The 15637-nt window shown below is 38.0% G+C and overlaps 1 protein-coding gene across 2 annotated transcripts; it reads right to left on the reverse strand.

Annotated features, from left to right (window-relative positions):
• Positions 1-1252: 1252 nt before the first annotated feature.
• Positions 1253-5703, reverse strand: atf5b (activating transcription factor 5b). Of its 2 annotated transcripts, none has more exons than XM_067451138.1 (4): positions 5185-5703; positions 4119-4423; positions 2800-3925; positions 1253-2567 (listed from the first exon to the last, which is right to left on the reverse strand). In XM_067451138.1, the coding sequence occupies exons 2-4, from the start codon at positions 4126-4128 to the stop codon at positions 2381-2383; spliced, it is 1323 nt and encodes a 440-aa protein (XP_067307239.1). In that variant the 5' UTR covers positions 4129-4423; positions 5185-5703; the 3' UTR covers positions 1253-2380. The 2 variants fall into 2 exon arrangements, with proteins under 2 accessions (XP_067307239.1, XP_067307240.1); XM_067451139.1 differs by having other exon boundaries at positions 4195-4423; positions 5185-5700.
• Positions 5704-15637: the final 9934 nt, after the last annotated feature.

Below are 15637 nucleotides of genomic sequence, written 5' to 3' on the forward strand. Positions count from 1 at the left end.
CATTAATTTAGTTCACTCAAATTTAAAAAAAAAAAAAACGGAAAAATCTCAAAATAAAAACGGAAGGATGAAATATAACTACATCAAAATTTAGCCACAACCACAATTCGTTTCTGCTGAATTATAAGGCGTTTAATTTGGAGTATTGGTTATAGGCTAGTTGATTCTTGAAGGTTGTTGAACTATACCGACTTATTGCAACCCTGTAATATGGACAAAAGCCATTTGCGTGATATTTAAATCAACTAGGCTATTAATCTATTAGTATGCGATCGGAACACAATTTAAGATCAATGTATGGAGAAAACCTTGGTAAATTAAAGCGGCACATAATTTTTTTCTGCAACTGTATGTTGTTCATGATCAATTGTAATAAGGCAGAGTCTAGGCCAAATTTGGCGTACATTTGGCACGTGATTGATTCTGAGCGCTGTGATAGACTGAAATAAACCGGCAAGGTTTCTCTCACCTAACAGGAACACCGTTGCCGTCTCGCTTATTCCTTTGATGCCATCGTGAGGCCACATTATACATTACAACAAGCTACATGTCTAATGTGCTGCACTCATAACTATAATGGGCTATAATAATCAAAAGCTTGTTAAAACAGTACATAATTTCAGTAAAAAAATACTGTAAAAGTACATTAGCCTGAATATTAAAAATGTAAATAATAATAATGATGAAACCAGTCCTATTAATTATAATACAAATACAATAAATGTCAAGAAAGCTATATATAACACTAATGAAGAAGAAAAGCTGCACTGCCGAATTTATCACATAAGTGAAAAAAATATATGATCCTTTCTTATTAAATGGATACTAGATAATTGTAAATATGTTAGTAATTACAGAAGTCTATATTTTAAAATGTATAAAAACGTTTTCTAATATTTATATTGTATTTTCATCAATCATTATCAAATATTTACCTTTTAAATAATTGCTTTTTTCATTTCTTTATGAGCATCTGTCTGTGTGTAAATATTTAAGAATCATTTATTGACATTTGAATCAAACACAAATAAGAAAATATAAATATGTTAGTTAAGCAGCTGTACATGTTTTTATTTTAAAATGTATAAAATCGTTTTCTAATATTTATAGTGTATTTACATCAATCATTATCAGATATTTGCCCTTTAATTACTTGGAAGAAGTACTGACATTTCTTATTTGTTTAAACATTTTTATCTCTATCATGTGTCTGTGTGTAAACAAGCAAAATAACTATTCATCACAATATTCATAAAATATTTAAGAATCATTTATTGACATTTGAATCAACCAAAAATAAGAATTACTGCACAATATAATTTGTCTTTATTAATCAAGTGTTGGTAGATTCTGAAACACATTAGAACCTGCAGAAATAAATGCATTCAGATTTGCTACGCTTGTCTGTTTTCAGAAGCACAGTAAACTACTGTAGTAATGTGCACCTGTTCAAATAGGTTAAAATCATTCAAATTCTTCTGAACTTTAAAGTCCTGTAGCAAATGACAGTGATTGTTTTCCGCAAACCTGCATAAAAACAATCTGGATCTCATACTGATTACACATTAGTTCTAAAAAAAAAAAAAAACACATATTTTAAAGCACAATGTTAATGAGAATAAAACAAATGGGCAAAATAAAAATTCTACATATTGTCATAATGCACAAAAGCATTCATTTCTTATTTTGGGTCATGCAATAAATTGTAACCCAACATGCTTTTCGATGTATTAGACATGCATTCCATACCTGAGCCAAAAAATCAGTCATTAATATGCTATAAACCTTAGTTTATAATATATTTTAAAGCATTGCAAAAGCTCTCCTGTATTCTAAATATAATTACATGAGATATTTCACAAATAAAGGAGAGACATAATGAAATACATGAAATTATAAAGCAAAACGTAGTGACATTTTACACTGCAGTGCTTTGCATTATTACAATAGTAAAAATTTTGACCGTGTCGCTACATTATTACAATTTCTCATTATGTTGTGCCGTTGAGTTAAGCATGATATTTCATGATAAATAGAGAATGGAGCAAGCCTGTACAGAATATCTTATTTTGTACATTAAAACAAGCCAGTAGGGTAAAAGAAATGTAATGTCCCATGTGAAATTCAGTCAAATCTTGATGGGCAGCTTCTCATTACATATTTCGGTGTAAATTGAAATACCAAGCTAGGCTATCATCACAGTGCTTCAGATATTATGCTCTCAGTTTCATGAAACCATGCGGCTTTCGCTTTGGAAAAACAAAACCATTTTAATTCATGAGCTCTTTTTTGTTGTTGTTTTTTAGGTCCACTAACTTATTCAGAGCATAAAGACATGCTGTCAGAGCCTGGTATAAGTGAAATGCTGGTAAGAGACGGTTTAGGCACTGGAATCCTCTTTTAAGCGCTGACTGCGAGCCTTGTAGACTTCAATCAGGAGATCTTTCACATACTGAATCTCTCTCTCTACAGATTCTGCTTTGTCCCGAAGTTCTCTGTTCCGCCCTTCCAAACCATGCAGCTCCTCCTCCAAACAGTCCTGCTCCGCCCTCTTACGCTGACGGTACCTATTGGTTTTTTTTGGCAACAAAATAGCATGGTTCAGCTCTTCTGCTCGTATGATCCCAAACAAAAACATGCTTTCTTAATTGACTTCAGAAATTGTAGAGTTTTCATTTGACTAAGGAGACATGCAAGACATGCATGGGTGGTTGGGAACCCCTAGACCACTAAACAAACCAAGGTGACTACTTTCATTTGTCCCCATTAAACACAGATTTAAAAAAAAGGCTACAGTACCTGTGGGCAGCAGACTTGTTCTGGTCTCTCTTCTTCTGCTTGCGTTCTCCATGGTTTCTCTCCGAGGAACCTACTTTAACATCTGGTTTAAACACACACTGACTTTCCCGTGACCTTTGTAGCGGTTTCTGGACAGACAACTCCAAAGAGGATCCAACACTGTCACCGGACAGACATTCAAAGCTTTGATCCCCAAGGCATTCATGGTGCAAATAGTCATTATTCTGGATATCAGTTCTGATTGGCTGATCGATTTCATTCATGTAGCCGTGATATGGCTCTAAATTGGCAGCAATCTGATGGAAGTAACACTCGGCTACTTCGGATTGTTTATACGGCGGACAGCTCTCGTTCTCTGCGCATTGCAAAACCGGCATGGCAATCCCGTCGTGGCCGAGCATCTTCATCCCGTGGCTCTGGCCCTCTCTCCTGTGGTGGGGCTCCAGGGACCCACCGAGATCGTAGCTTCTCATCATCTCCGCTCGGTAAAACACGTCTTCCGTAAAGCAACTTTTTTCTTCTTCCTTCAACAGTATAGCACATTCTCGAACCTTCTTTGCACCAATGTGGTTCTTTGTGAAGGGTTTGTCGACAGAGCACTGGTCAAAAGCCAGCTCTGCGTAACCTGAATGAGTCCCTTTGAAAGTCCACGTTTCTTTCTCAAACACCTCCACATCTTTACATCCGTTCGCTGATATTCTTTGGCTATTGCAGTGTGTCCGAATGTAGCTGTAGGGGCCGGGTCTAGACATTTTTGGTCGGCTCACAGAGCCCCCACAGAAGCCTCGTAGGTCAAGCTCTCCAGTTGCCAGGGACACCAGCCTGGGATTCGTTTCAGATTGGTTTGCATTGTATGAAGCGCAGGGTAACTGATAGTATGACTGCGTGGCCATAGCTTGTAGGCTTTTGTCACATTTTTGCCATTTTTCCAATTTCATAGGCGTTGATTCATACAGGTAATAATCCTCCAGTTGAGCCAGTTCTTCTTTAAGAAGAGTGGTCATAACCTCCAAGTCGGAGGGCATTTGGACATCATGCTCCAGAGGTGAGGCTGGGATTGAGGAACCAGGAGAGGATTCCGTGGAAGTTGAGTTTGGGTAAGCGTCAAAAGTTTTTGTCATCCAATCTGTTGAGAAAAACAATTCAGCATTATATCAACATACAGATAGAACATTTTCAAAATATGAATGGATGCAAAATATAACAGGACTATGAAAATGTATATATTTTTCTGTTAAACAATACATGCAAGTAGAAATAGAAAAAAAGAAAAAAAAAGATGAAACGATGTGGATCACCAAAATATTTGCTTTACTTACTGTACGCCATTAACACATACGCTGCAGTGCGGTTCCCACCAACAATCGGACAAAATAAAAGTGTCGTACTGCTTACCAATTTAGTCCTACGTCTGAGCAGACTCCTCCCTCCGCCTATGATTGGCCTTCGTTAGCCAGTAGGAAAGAGGGAGCGCTTAAGCCGGCTGTGCAAATGAGGGGAGTCTTCCTGGGAATAATATATGCCGCCACAATTTGCAGGGTTTCGATTGTAATGGTGAATTGCGTACAACGCATGAGAATCGAAGAAATGCCTCATACAGGAAAGAGATGTGAAAAACTGAAACCTATATTAAAATAAAAAAATAAATAAAAAAAAGATTAAAACGCGTTAATTCAGGTTGATCAAGTGTTAAAAATTATTAAAAACAGTACAAAGTCAAACATTTCATTTTTTCCCAAATAAAAGATGCAGTTTCACAGAGTATCATGAAAATTAATAATTACAAAATTATTTTAAGTTAAATTGACTGAATTGATAAGATAGAGTGCAATATTTTCTAATAATGTAAATAATAAAAAAATACTGAATATGACCTTTTGCTAGAGCTCATTTAGTATGCTGTAATATGATGCCTCTAGTCAAGTTCAATGCCAAATGTGAAACAGAGGCTAAAAGTTAAGTCTTAATAATATTAATTTCAAAAATATTTTTCCCCATTTCTAAATATTCAGTTTAAAATTCAGATGCATGTTTATACTCTATAAATATGAATTAAACTTAATTTAAAAATATAAAAGATTCATTTTTTTATAAATCCACTCAGAAACATCAAAAGTGTCTGAAAATAGAGCTTTACACTATATTGTTCGAAAATAAGCTTGTGACCAGTACAGAAAATGTGTAAAAACTAAGTTAAACAATATCTGCATTTTAAATGCACTTTCAAACAAAGCTATAACAAATGTCATGATAAAAACGCAACTCTATAGATTTCTGCAGGTTATTCTCTAGTTCAGAAACTCTGAAAACTAGTTAAACGAGATATATACACTGTCACAGGAAGTTGTAGCTCATATAAAAGTCTGAATGGAAGTTGACACTTACTCCATCGTGCTGAGGTGGTCTGGTCTGAAGAGCTTCTGTTAGCGCAAGTAAATCGCAGTGGAGGAGCTCACGTTTTCAATTTAACAGAACATTGTCTCACTCTTCTTCATTTGATGTCGAGACTGATCGGTTACACGATAAATCGTTCAAAAGTTTTGGAGAACAGAGAGGAGTATCACGTCAAAGCAAACAGTAACCGCATCACACGAGCTCGTATCCATCCGCCGCCTCGCCCCTCAGCGCAGAGTCCAATTCAACGGGACAAGTTCAATCCGAACTTTAGCCTGGAGTCCACATAATAATCAGTAGATCTATGTGATTTCCCGCTTGATCTCGAGTAAAGTTGTCCGCAGACGCGTTTTATACGCGCATTTCCTTTTGAAATGTAGAGGGTAAGTATATCCTAAATATTATTGAAGTGGGTCCAGTTGGACTGAACCAGACTGGATGTATATCTTAGCACAAAATCTGAGCACAGAGACCCCTGAAAAGCACTATTTAACCACATGCGACGGGGAAGGACACTATATTACACTATGGAGATGTAACTCTTGTTGCAGCCCTGTTGCATCAGACCTGCTGGAATGTTGCCCGAGTTGAAACTTTGTTGCCACATTTGTCCTGATCCGTTTATGCTTTGGACATGTATAATGAGGTTTCATCTTTAAGACCATTGTTTGCAACAAAAAAAAAAGAAAAGAAAAAAAGTCAAGACTTTTTCTGTAAAAAAACATTCATTAGCCTGTTCTGATTTGCACCACACTTCCATTCCTGTATAACAGGACAGAGGCAAGTTGTCACAGAGACTGTATCTCAGTAACACCAGGGTTTTGAGAGTCAAAAGTCCAATTACACAAGTGTATGTGTTTCTCTAGCTGTGTTTCTGTATGTCGGTTTCAAACATTAAAGCGGTCTTTTTGGTCTTTAGATTGGGTATGTGTACATGTTTTTCTATCCCAGTGGGGACTTCGACCTGCGTTCACACAGACTCATGGGGGCTTGTCATTGTGGGTTCCTAAATTGAGGTCCCCATGATGAAACAAGCTTATAAATAATACATCCTGAGTTTTGTGAAAATGCAGAAAGCTTTGTGTGATGGGTAGGGTTACTGTAAATACAGTTTGTACAGTATACAAACATTACTTTTTTTCCCCTTCTTTTAAATAAATTAATGTTTATTCAGCAAAGATGCATTAAATTGAACAAAAGGGGTTTATATTACCCTTACAGTAAAACCACATGAATTTTACGTGGTAACGTGATTCACATGTGCTTTTACCATGTTAAATTTCACATGTGCAAAATCAAATGTACATGTGGACCATGTGTTTTTTCACACATATATATATATATATATATATATATATATATATATATATATATATATATATATATATATATATATATATATATATATATATATATATATATATATATATATATATATATATATATATATATATTTTTTTTTTTTTTTTTTTTTTTTTTTTTTTTTTTTTTTTTTTTTCACACACACACACATCAACTGACAGCTGAAGACTGGAGTAATCATGATGAAAATTCAGCTTTGCGTCACATGAATAAATGACATTTTAAAATATATTAAAATAGAAAACAGTTCATCTATCTAAAGTGTAATAATATTTCACAATATGACTCTTATTTTGTCAGATATAGGCAGATTTGGGGAGCTAAAAATACTTCTTGCAAAATTAGTACATCAGTATATCATGTGTTTTGCATTTCAGAATTGCACATTTTACCTGAAAAGGTTCTCAATAGCAGGTTTCAATGTGACAATAAGTGTTCAATAAACTGTATCTTTTTTTTCTTGGCCATTAATAGCGGAAAGCTGTTTTTGCGACTGTGAGGTTTGTGTCTATATGAAAATAAACCTTAAGAACTATTCCCTGCAGTAAAAGGTGTGACTAGCCCCATTCTCCTTAATTCATTTTCACTGTAACAGAATCCAACAAGTGTAGAAAATACAAAATAATGCAAATTATTTTTAAATTTTAAAATGTAATAAACTGATAGTGGAATTCTGGTGCATTGCTATCTACATTGAATTTAGTTCAGCTAATCTTTTTAAATTGTAAAAAAAATATATCGGATTTTTAAAGCATGAATTTTTAGATCACATATCTGATATTTCAGTTTGACTCCATTAACTTAAAACTCTGATAGGACCTCATGCTTGGATTCATTTCACACTTCTCGCTGTGTGAAACTAATAAAACTGATTGAACCTCATCTTCTCCTGTTGCCAAGTCAAAATGAATACTGCTCTCTGTCTGCGTTTCTCACCCTGTTACCAGGGTCTTAGGTTTTTTGATCGTCTTCAACTTTTTTTCATTGCAATGGATGATCAATCTGTATGCACACAAGCCTCTCAAAACGAATATTTCCTGAGGGTGTCATGTCTCTGGATAAAGTTTATTAGAATGACCTAAATGTAGAATATATATATATATATATTGTAAAATATACATTATATAATGCCGTGTTTTCTGAAAGAGAACAAGGTCACTCTCGGATTCTGAGTGCCCACATCTATCAAAGACGCTCCACTGCAGAAAAGTGTCTTTCACATTTGTCAGAGGAAAATCTTTTTATGTTTTATTTTTTTCAGCAACTTTACCATTTCTTTTTTTATATATATATTTTTATTTCATTCTTTGTGATTTGTCATCATAACAACATTTGCAGTAAGAATAGCTGTTTTGTGATATCCATCCTTGCTTCGCTGCCATGAAGACTCTGGTACATTGATAAAGGTTACACCATAATTTCATCACCAGCTTGCAAAGAATCCTGCCCCCATTAATGTTTTATGTTCTATCTGGGGTAACATTAGAAATGCACACATGGGTTGTAAGAAATTCTGTTGCTAAGGTGCCAGTTATACTCTTACATCTGTAATTAGTGGGAAATTATCATAATTTTTCTCTTTTTAAAATAGCACTTAAATGAGAGAATATATCAAGGCTGAGTAATCAGTCTGTGAGATTGAGACCTGAAAGCGCTGCGGGAGTGTGGTCTTTACTGTATTTTGAAGTGTGTGATTAGAAAATATGGGGTTTAAAATTAAAATATTTTGCTCATTGCTATTTACATTGATGGCAGCCACACACACACACACACACACACACACACACACACACACACACACACACACACACACAATCATACATTTTCTGCTTGAGAAAGATGAATGATTTTATTTCATCAGATCAGACAACTGCCAGCTCACTATTTTATTTAGTGTGGACAGACACAGGAGTCTGACTTTATACAGATAAAATCTATAGGGGAGACTGGGGATGGTTGTAACATTTGACATTTCTGTCTTTATCTTGGAGTCGTTCAAAATGTGATTAACAATGGTTACAAGTGCCAGTTAAGATAAGTAACATTATGAAATAAGGATTAAGACAAAAAAAAAAAAAAACATAATTTTGAAAGCTTAATATTTAACACAGACTTTTAAACATAATTGGTGTGTGCATGTGTGTAAAAAATGCTACTTATACATCCCTCAATTTGTCTTTCTCTTCCAAGACCTAGGTCAGGGGTGTCCAATCCTGCTCCTGGAGGGTCACCGTCCTGCAGAGTTCAGCTACAACCCCAACTACACACCTGAACCAGCTAATCAAGGTCTACTAGGCATACTAGAAACGTCCAGGCAGGTGTGTTGAGGTAAATTGGAGGACTGCAGGACAGTGACCCTCCAGGACTGAGTTTGGACAGCCCTGACCTATAAATATACCAACTTTTTTTTTTAACTTGGGGTACGCATTAACATGATTAATTTATGTTACAACTAATCCATTGTCTTGCTGTTATAACTAACCCAGAGTCTTTTGGCCATGAACTAGCTCACCTTACAGCTAACAGCCAAAACATTATCACTAACAACTTGGAGGAAAAATTTGTTTTCTGCTTGAAAAAATGGATTTGTCTGTCACAGGGCATCACTTCCTCACATGTGGAATAAGGAGTCAGGTGATTTGTCACTTGTTTCTAATTGGAGAAATCTGATGTGTTACAATTAACCTGTGTTACAACCACCCCCAGTCTCTCCCATACCATATACCAAGCCATATGAGTTGCTGAAAAAATATCCCCATATTGTTTAATTTTTTTATTTTAATACTGACCTTTGAATAACACTTAGTTGCCACTGGAAGGAGACATTTTACAGACATGTATTTCTGAGGATTTTTGTACAAAAGTGCATATATAGTACTAAAACAATTTTTGTTTTGTTTTACATAATCTTAATCAATTATGTTGTGATCCATAATTGCTGTAAATCAGGAATGTGGAGGAAACAGATGTGGAGGTATTTTTCCCTATACTCATATTCATACTCTTTTACAATAATTTACTTTTTTTTTTAAATAATTTATTTTTGTGTTTTTTTGTGTAGTCATGCATGTTAATTGATCCTAACTTGTACTTAACTTTGTATCTAAATACTAACTCATATATTTTAATAGTAATTAACATATAATATTTAGTTAAATTACTTTTTTATTTTGAAAAATAAGATGAGTTATGTACTTCACTGTAAACCCAGAGTCAGAACTCAAATCAGTTGGCAAAATTCAAAAAACTTGAGGCGATCTTGTAACTTGTAAAGTTTAAGTAAGCAGACCTTGCATATTTTTATTTTGTAATCAAAAATGTAATTGCTCTGAATTTAAAATATTTTAGTAACGTAATTCATACATTTGACTTAAAAAAATAATGTAATCAAAACATATAACATCTGTTCTCAAACTAAGCTCATGCTCCACTTGACACCATGATGGTAACCCTAAAAAAAAAAAAAAACCTTAACAGAAACCACTCTAGCATAACAAAACATTAAACACTACTAAATCTCCCACTTAAAATTAATCTTGCACAAAAACCTCAATATAACCCTTTTTACCATTTACTCTCCCTTTTGAGTGGTATGGCAAAGCATGCTGGGAAATAGACATCCCAGCCCAGTTTCGGTTAAATTTAAGTTTGTCTCATTTAAAAGAAAGTTCATAAAACTCAAAACAATGAAACAATTCAGATTACTTAATGTGTCAGTTTTTTTTGTAAACTTAAGCTCTACTCAAAGCAATCAATTATTTTGAGCATGCGTCGCTTGTCACCATAATGACAACTCTCCAAAAACCTACATAAACTTGCCTGGATGCCAGCTGAACTTAGCCCCGCCCACAACATTTTTAGGTCGGGCATATTCTGACTAGAATTGAGTATGACCACGTCAGGCTATACATAAACAGAAACTCTTCTAAATTAGCATAACAAAACATGAATCACTACTTAATCTCTTTTGCAATTAATCTTGCACAAGAAAACATTATTTAACACTTCATTTTAGAATTTACTCCATTCCGAGTGGCATGGGCAAAGCATGCTGGAAAAATAAAAAATCCCAGTCCAGTTTCAGTTAATCTTAAATTAAATTTAAATGAAAGGAAATTAGTAAATACAACTCAAAACAATGGGGAAAAAATTTAGATTACTTGAAATATGCCAGTGCTGTGAACTTGAACTTCTAAATACTCATTCATTTGACTAAATTAATTAGTTTAATTTAAATTTGTCCTACTAATACCAATAGGCCTTTTATGCATTGTGGGTTTACAGTGCAGTATATGACATCAACATTTTGACATTTTATTTTAATGTGCCCTTGCTACAGTGTAATTACAAATAAGTACTGAGTAATATTAATTAACAACATAATTAAGTGTAGGGTTTGGTTTTAGGGTTCGTTTCCAGTAATTATGCGTAATATAATTTTATTATATAGTAAGTAAATGCAAGATGTTTAAAGGACACTAAAATAAGTGTTATTTTTTTATAACACAACGTGCAATAATATATCATTTAATAGTTTACTTTTGAAAATGGAAAAAATCTCCTTTTTACATTAGATGTGTAAAATGCAAAACAAACATGCAGTAAAGGCACAGAGATTGTCACTGTTCTTTGACAGTGTTCAGGCATGTAACCTGCAAAACAAAGGTGAGGTAGGAGTGTGTTTGACAGCTCTTTGTTGTCACTTTTCAACAGATGACAGCTGACAGGTGCGAGATTTATATGAAGCACTCTGGTTTAGCTCTGCTGTGCGCTTGTTTTCCAGCATGCATTATTTGCTGAATGCTTAAGAATCTATTCAGAATAATTTTTCACACCCATTGAGTGTGTTCTGTTAAGCTTAGTAATTGAGCTTTCCTTCTTAGCCAGCAGAAAAAAACTGTGGTTTGAAATGGATGTTAAAATTTAAGTTTATAAAGAAAATAGCATTTTAAATGTACACATTGTTTCACATTTGACTTTCACAATTGACAGACAGAGTGTTCTAGTCAAATCAATAAAATACTAATGTATTTTATAATAATACTATTTTATGAATAATAACATTTTAGAAGCTTTCCGTGAAAGCTTGATGAAAATAAGATTTGAAGGGAAAAAGTTTGGAAGGATAGTCCTTTCTCTGATGCACACAGTAATATCACTTAAAATTCATTAGTAATTCTCTAATTAGTAAAACTTTCTATAGATGTAATGGTTTTCATACTTTAAAAACTGTATATTCTATCCTCTTCTGAGCCACAGTAGTGAATTTTGCAGCATAATACATTTCTGATCTGGTATTCTGTAATGCTGAACTCAAGAAAGACGAAGATGAATCGAATATAATATAAGGTTTATCTCAAAACTAGACAGCCAACATGCAAGATTAAGAGACAAATTAAGAGTGCACCAGGAGGAACATAAATACACAGTGATCTGAAGGAGGGAACGGAGATGTTATGTCAGCGTCATTCCGACAAATGGGGTCTCGCTAAAGAGCCTCAATCACCTTCGAGTGGTTACAAAATGAGCCAATGGTACACTAAGTACCTTGGTCTTTGGAATTTTTATCGCAAGCTCCGGCCCATTGAGAGTCATTGAGTCCCGGCAAAAACAAGGGGCTAGATTTGACTGAGATCAGCATGGGGGTAATACATATGGAAATTCTCTGAGGTACCCATTCCACAGGGTTGAATGTTTAAACATCAGAGATGGCAAGAGTAGTCTTTGCCAAGGGAAAGACACGTGGTACAGAGGTAGGCTTACTGTGAAAATACACACATGGGATTGTCCAGAGGGGAATCACAACACATGGAGGTACCTAGCCTGACTCAAGGGTTGAGCAACAGGGCAGAAGTGTTAGACATCAACAGTGCTGGAGGAAACTACCTGGGCAACTCACCTAAGCAAAATAGCGCACACATCCAGTCCATGGAGTGGAATGGTGCAGCAAGCGAATGACACAGAGCAGGTCCAACTTACTAGCTTGAAGGGGCAAGTATACAAGAGGACACAGGCTCTACACAGAGATTGTAGAATCTCCCAAATGTGTTAGGTGTCACCCAGCCCGCAGCTCTACAGATGTCTGTTAGTGAGGCACCATGCGCCAGCACCCAGGACATCCCAGGTCTTGAACCTATGCGCTAGGACGACCTCTGCTTGGAGACAGCCTTTCCCTTCTGCTCGCCTCCGTAACAAACAAAGAGCTGGTCTGAGGTCCTAAAGCACTGAGTTCTGTCTACATAAGCGCGGAGAGCGTGTACTGGACAGAGCAGCGCCAAGGCTGGATCCGCCTCCTCTGAGGGCAGCGCTTGAAAGTTCACCACCTGATCTCTGAAGGGAGTGGTGGGAACATTGGGCACATATCCAGGCTGGGGTCTAAGGACAATGTGAGAGTTGGCTGGCCCGAATTCTAGGCACAATTCATCAACCGAAAATGCCTGCAGGTCCTGACCCTTTTCGCTGAAGCCACAGCCGTCAGGAGCACTGTCTTTAGCGTCAGGAACTTAATCTCAGCTGAGAGCAAGAGCTCAAAGGGAGCAATCTGCAGTGCAGATATTACTGCAGTGATGTCCCAAGAGGGAATTTGTTGAGGGCGAGGAGGATTTTAAGCTCCTGGCTCCTCCCAGGAACCTGATGATCAGGTCGTGCTTAATGACAAGTTACCATTGATAAGATCGTGGTGAGCAGCAATAGCAGTCACACAAACCTTCAGGGTGAAAGGAGACTGCCTTCGATCTAACCCCTCTTGAAGGAAATAATTCACTGACCCGATCTGACATTTTCATGGGTCTTCTTGGTAAGAAGAACCCCTAATGATGAAGAGTTACACTTCAGAGCGTAGGCCTGTCTGGTAGATGAGGCTCTAGGCAAAGAGATAGTAGCTACCACCAGAGGTTGCAAGGTACTTAAATTCTCCACCCAGACGCCACACTTAGGTTCCACAGGTTGAGATGCGGGTGCCAGAGGGTGGCCTGTCTCTGAGAAAGGAGGTCCTTCCTCAGAGAGATTGGCCAGGGAGGGGTTTTGCGGGGAGTACAAGTTTGGAGAACCAGGTCCAGCTGGTCCATTATGGCACAATCATGTGGACCTGCTTCTCGCCCTCCCTGATTTTGCAGTGCAAGCTGTACAGCTAGCAACTCGAGGCTATTGACATGCCACTGGAGTTGTGGTCCTGTCCAGGAGCCTGACGTACCATGCCTATTGCATTGCACATGGCACCCCAGCCCGTGGCAGAGGCATCTGTTGACACAACAACATGTCTAGGGTAACACTTGCCGGTTGAAAAGCGAGGTTCGACCACAGGGTGAAGGTCTGATGGCAAGCCGGAGTGATTGTCACTCTTTGCGGGCCTTGTTGCCATGCCCATCTCAGGACTTGGCCATGAAGCCAGTGCTGAAGCGGTCTCATATGAAGCAACCTGAGCTGTATTACGGGCGCTGTGGATGCCATATGCTCAAGGAGCCTCTAAAATGTGGGACTGCTCTCTTGCCCTCAAATGGACTCAGGTAATTCAGCAGTGAATGAGCGTCCTTAAGCTGCACAAATATGGTGACCAAGTCAATTTCCATACAGAGAAAAGATATCCTCTGCATAGGGGAAAGTTTGCTGTTTTCCAAGTTGACCCGAAGGCCCAGATGGGCGAGGTGACTCTGCATCAGGTCCTTGTGTTTGGACAGCTGCTCTCGAGAATGAGTTAGGATCAGCCAGTAGTTCAATGTAGTTGAGAATGCGAACACCCTGCTCCCTAAATAGAAACAGGGTCCTCATTGACCTTCGTGAAGACTCAGGGCTAGTTTGAATGGGAGAACCTTGTACTGATATGCCTGCCCCTCAAAAGCAAACCAAAGAAACAGTCTGTGAATGGCGACATGAAAGTACGTGTCCTTCAGGCCGATTGCTGCAAACCAATCCTTAGGACGAATGCAATCAAAAATGCGTTTGGCTGCTAGCATTTTGAACGGGAGCTTGTGAAGGGACTGTCTAAGGCATGCAAGTCCTTAATTGAATTGGTCGTAACCCACCAGTTTTCTTGGGTATGATGAAGTATGTACTGTCGGCTGGAGGGACTGGCTCGATCACACCCTTCACCAGTAGGGTAGCGACCTCTGTTGGCATGACGAGAGCATCCTTGCCCAACACCCTGAAACCTGGGGGGAAGCTAACTGAATTGCATAGTCGAGACTGATCATTCAAATGAGCCAGGTTTCAGGTCCCCTGAAACTAAACCATCAGTGTTAATGTAACTACAGTCGTACCCACAGTGGTACAATGAGATGGAACAGATGGCCCTGGTATGGGAGGCGTAGCGTCCCCTGGTGAGGGCAGAGTGAGTTCACTCATCTGACTGTGTAACAACAGTGAGAGCTTGAGATGGTATGGTGTCCTCAGGCTGGCTGTGATTGGTTACTGGCGACAAAAGAGGAGGATTAGAGCAGTGAGGTGTCATGTTGCCTGCTGTCACCTGGAGCTTCTTAAAGAAACAGCTCTTTAATTGAAAATTGGGTACCACTGGCCATTGGGCCAGCGGCGGAACAGAACAAAAACAACAAAAGATTCAAGGGGAAGGAGTGGTCCATCTCTGCGCTACCATCTACTATAGAGATTACATCTCTGCCACCAGTTCGCCCATCGCTTGGCCTGACACTTGGCAGGTTTTGGAGGTACGGAGACGGGCTGTGCCGCCTTCCTGCGGTTGTCTCCTCACCGTGACTTCGGTGCAGGTGCAGATGACACAGGTGCATTGAAGGAACTGGTTGTTGGGCACTGACAAATAGCTGCTGCGAAAGCATGGCCGTCAGCTCAGAATCAGACTCAGGCAACACTGGCATACCAGAGGGAGGCAATGCAGCCAAATCCTCATCTCCTGAGGAGTCTGTCTTGTGATGCGCCGATTGTCATCTGGTCGTCCGCCGGAGCTCCGAATGAGACACCTGGGACCTCTGTGATAAGAGGGACCAGCAACATCACCCGGAAGCTCCACTGCTTGCGGTGCCATTGAGGGGGTATGGCCCAAGGAGGTTGACTCATTGAGGAAGCCAACACCATCACCCTTAGATTATCCTGGCCACTAGCCAAAGTAAAA

The sequence above is a fragment of the Pseudorasbora parva genome, chromosome 8, assembly GCF_024679245.1.
Source record: "Pseudorasbora parva isolate DD20220531a chromosome 8, ASM2467924v1, whole genome shotgun sequence".
Classification (NCBI taxonomy): Eukaryota; Metazoa; Chordata; class Actinopteri; order Cypriniformes; family Gobionidae; genus Pseudorasbora; species Pseudorasbora parva.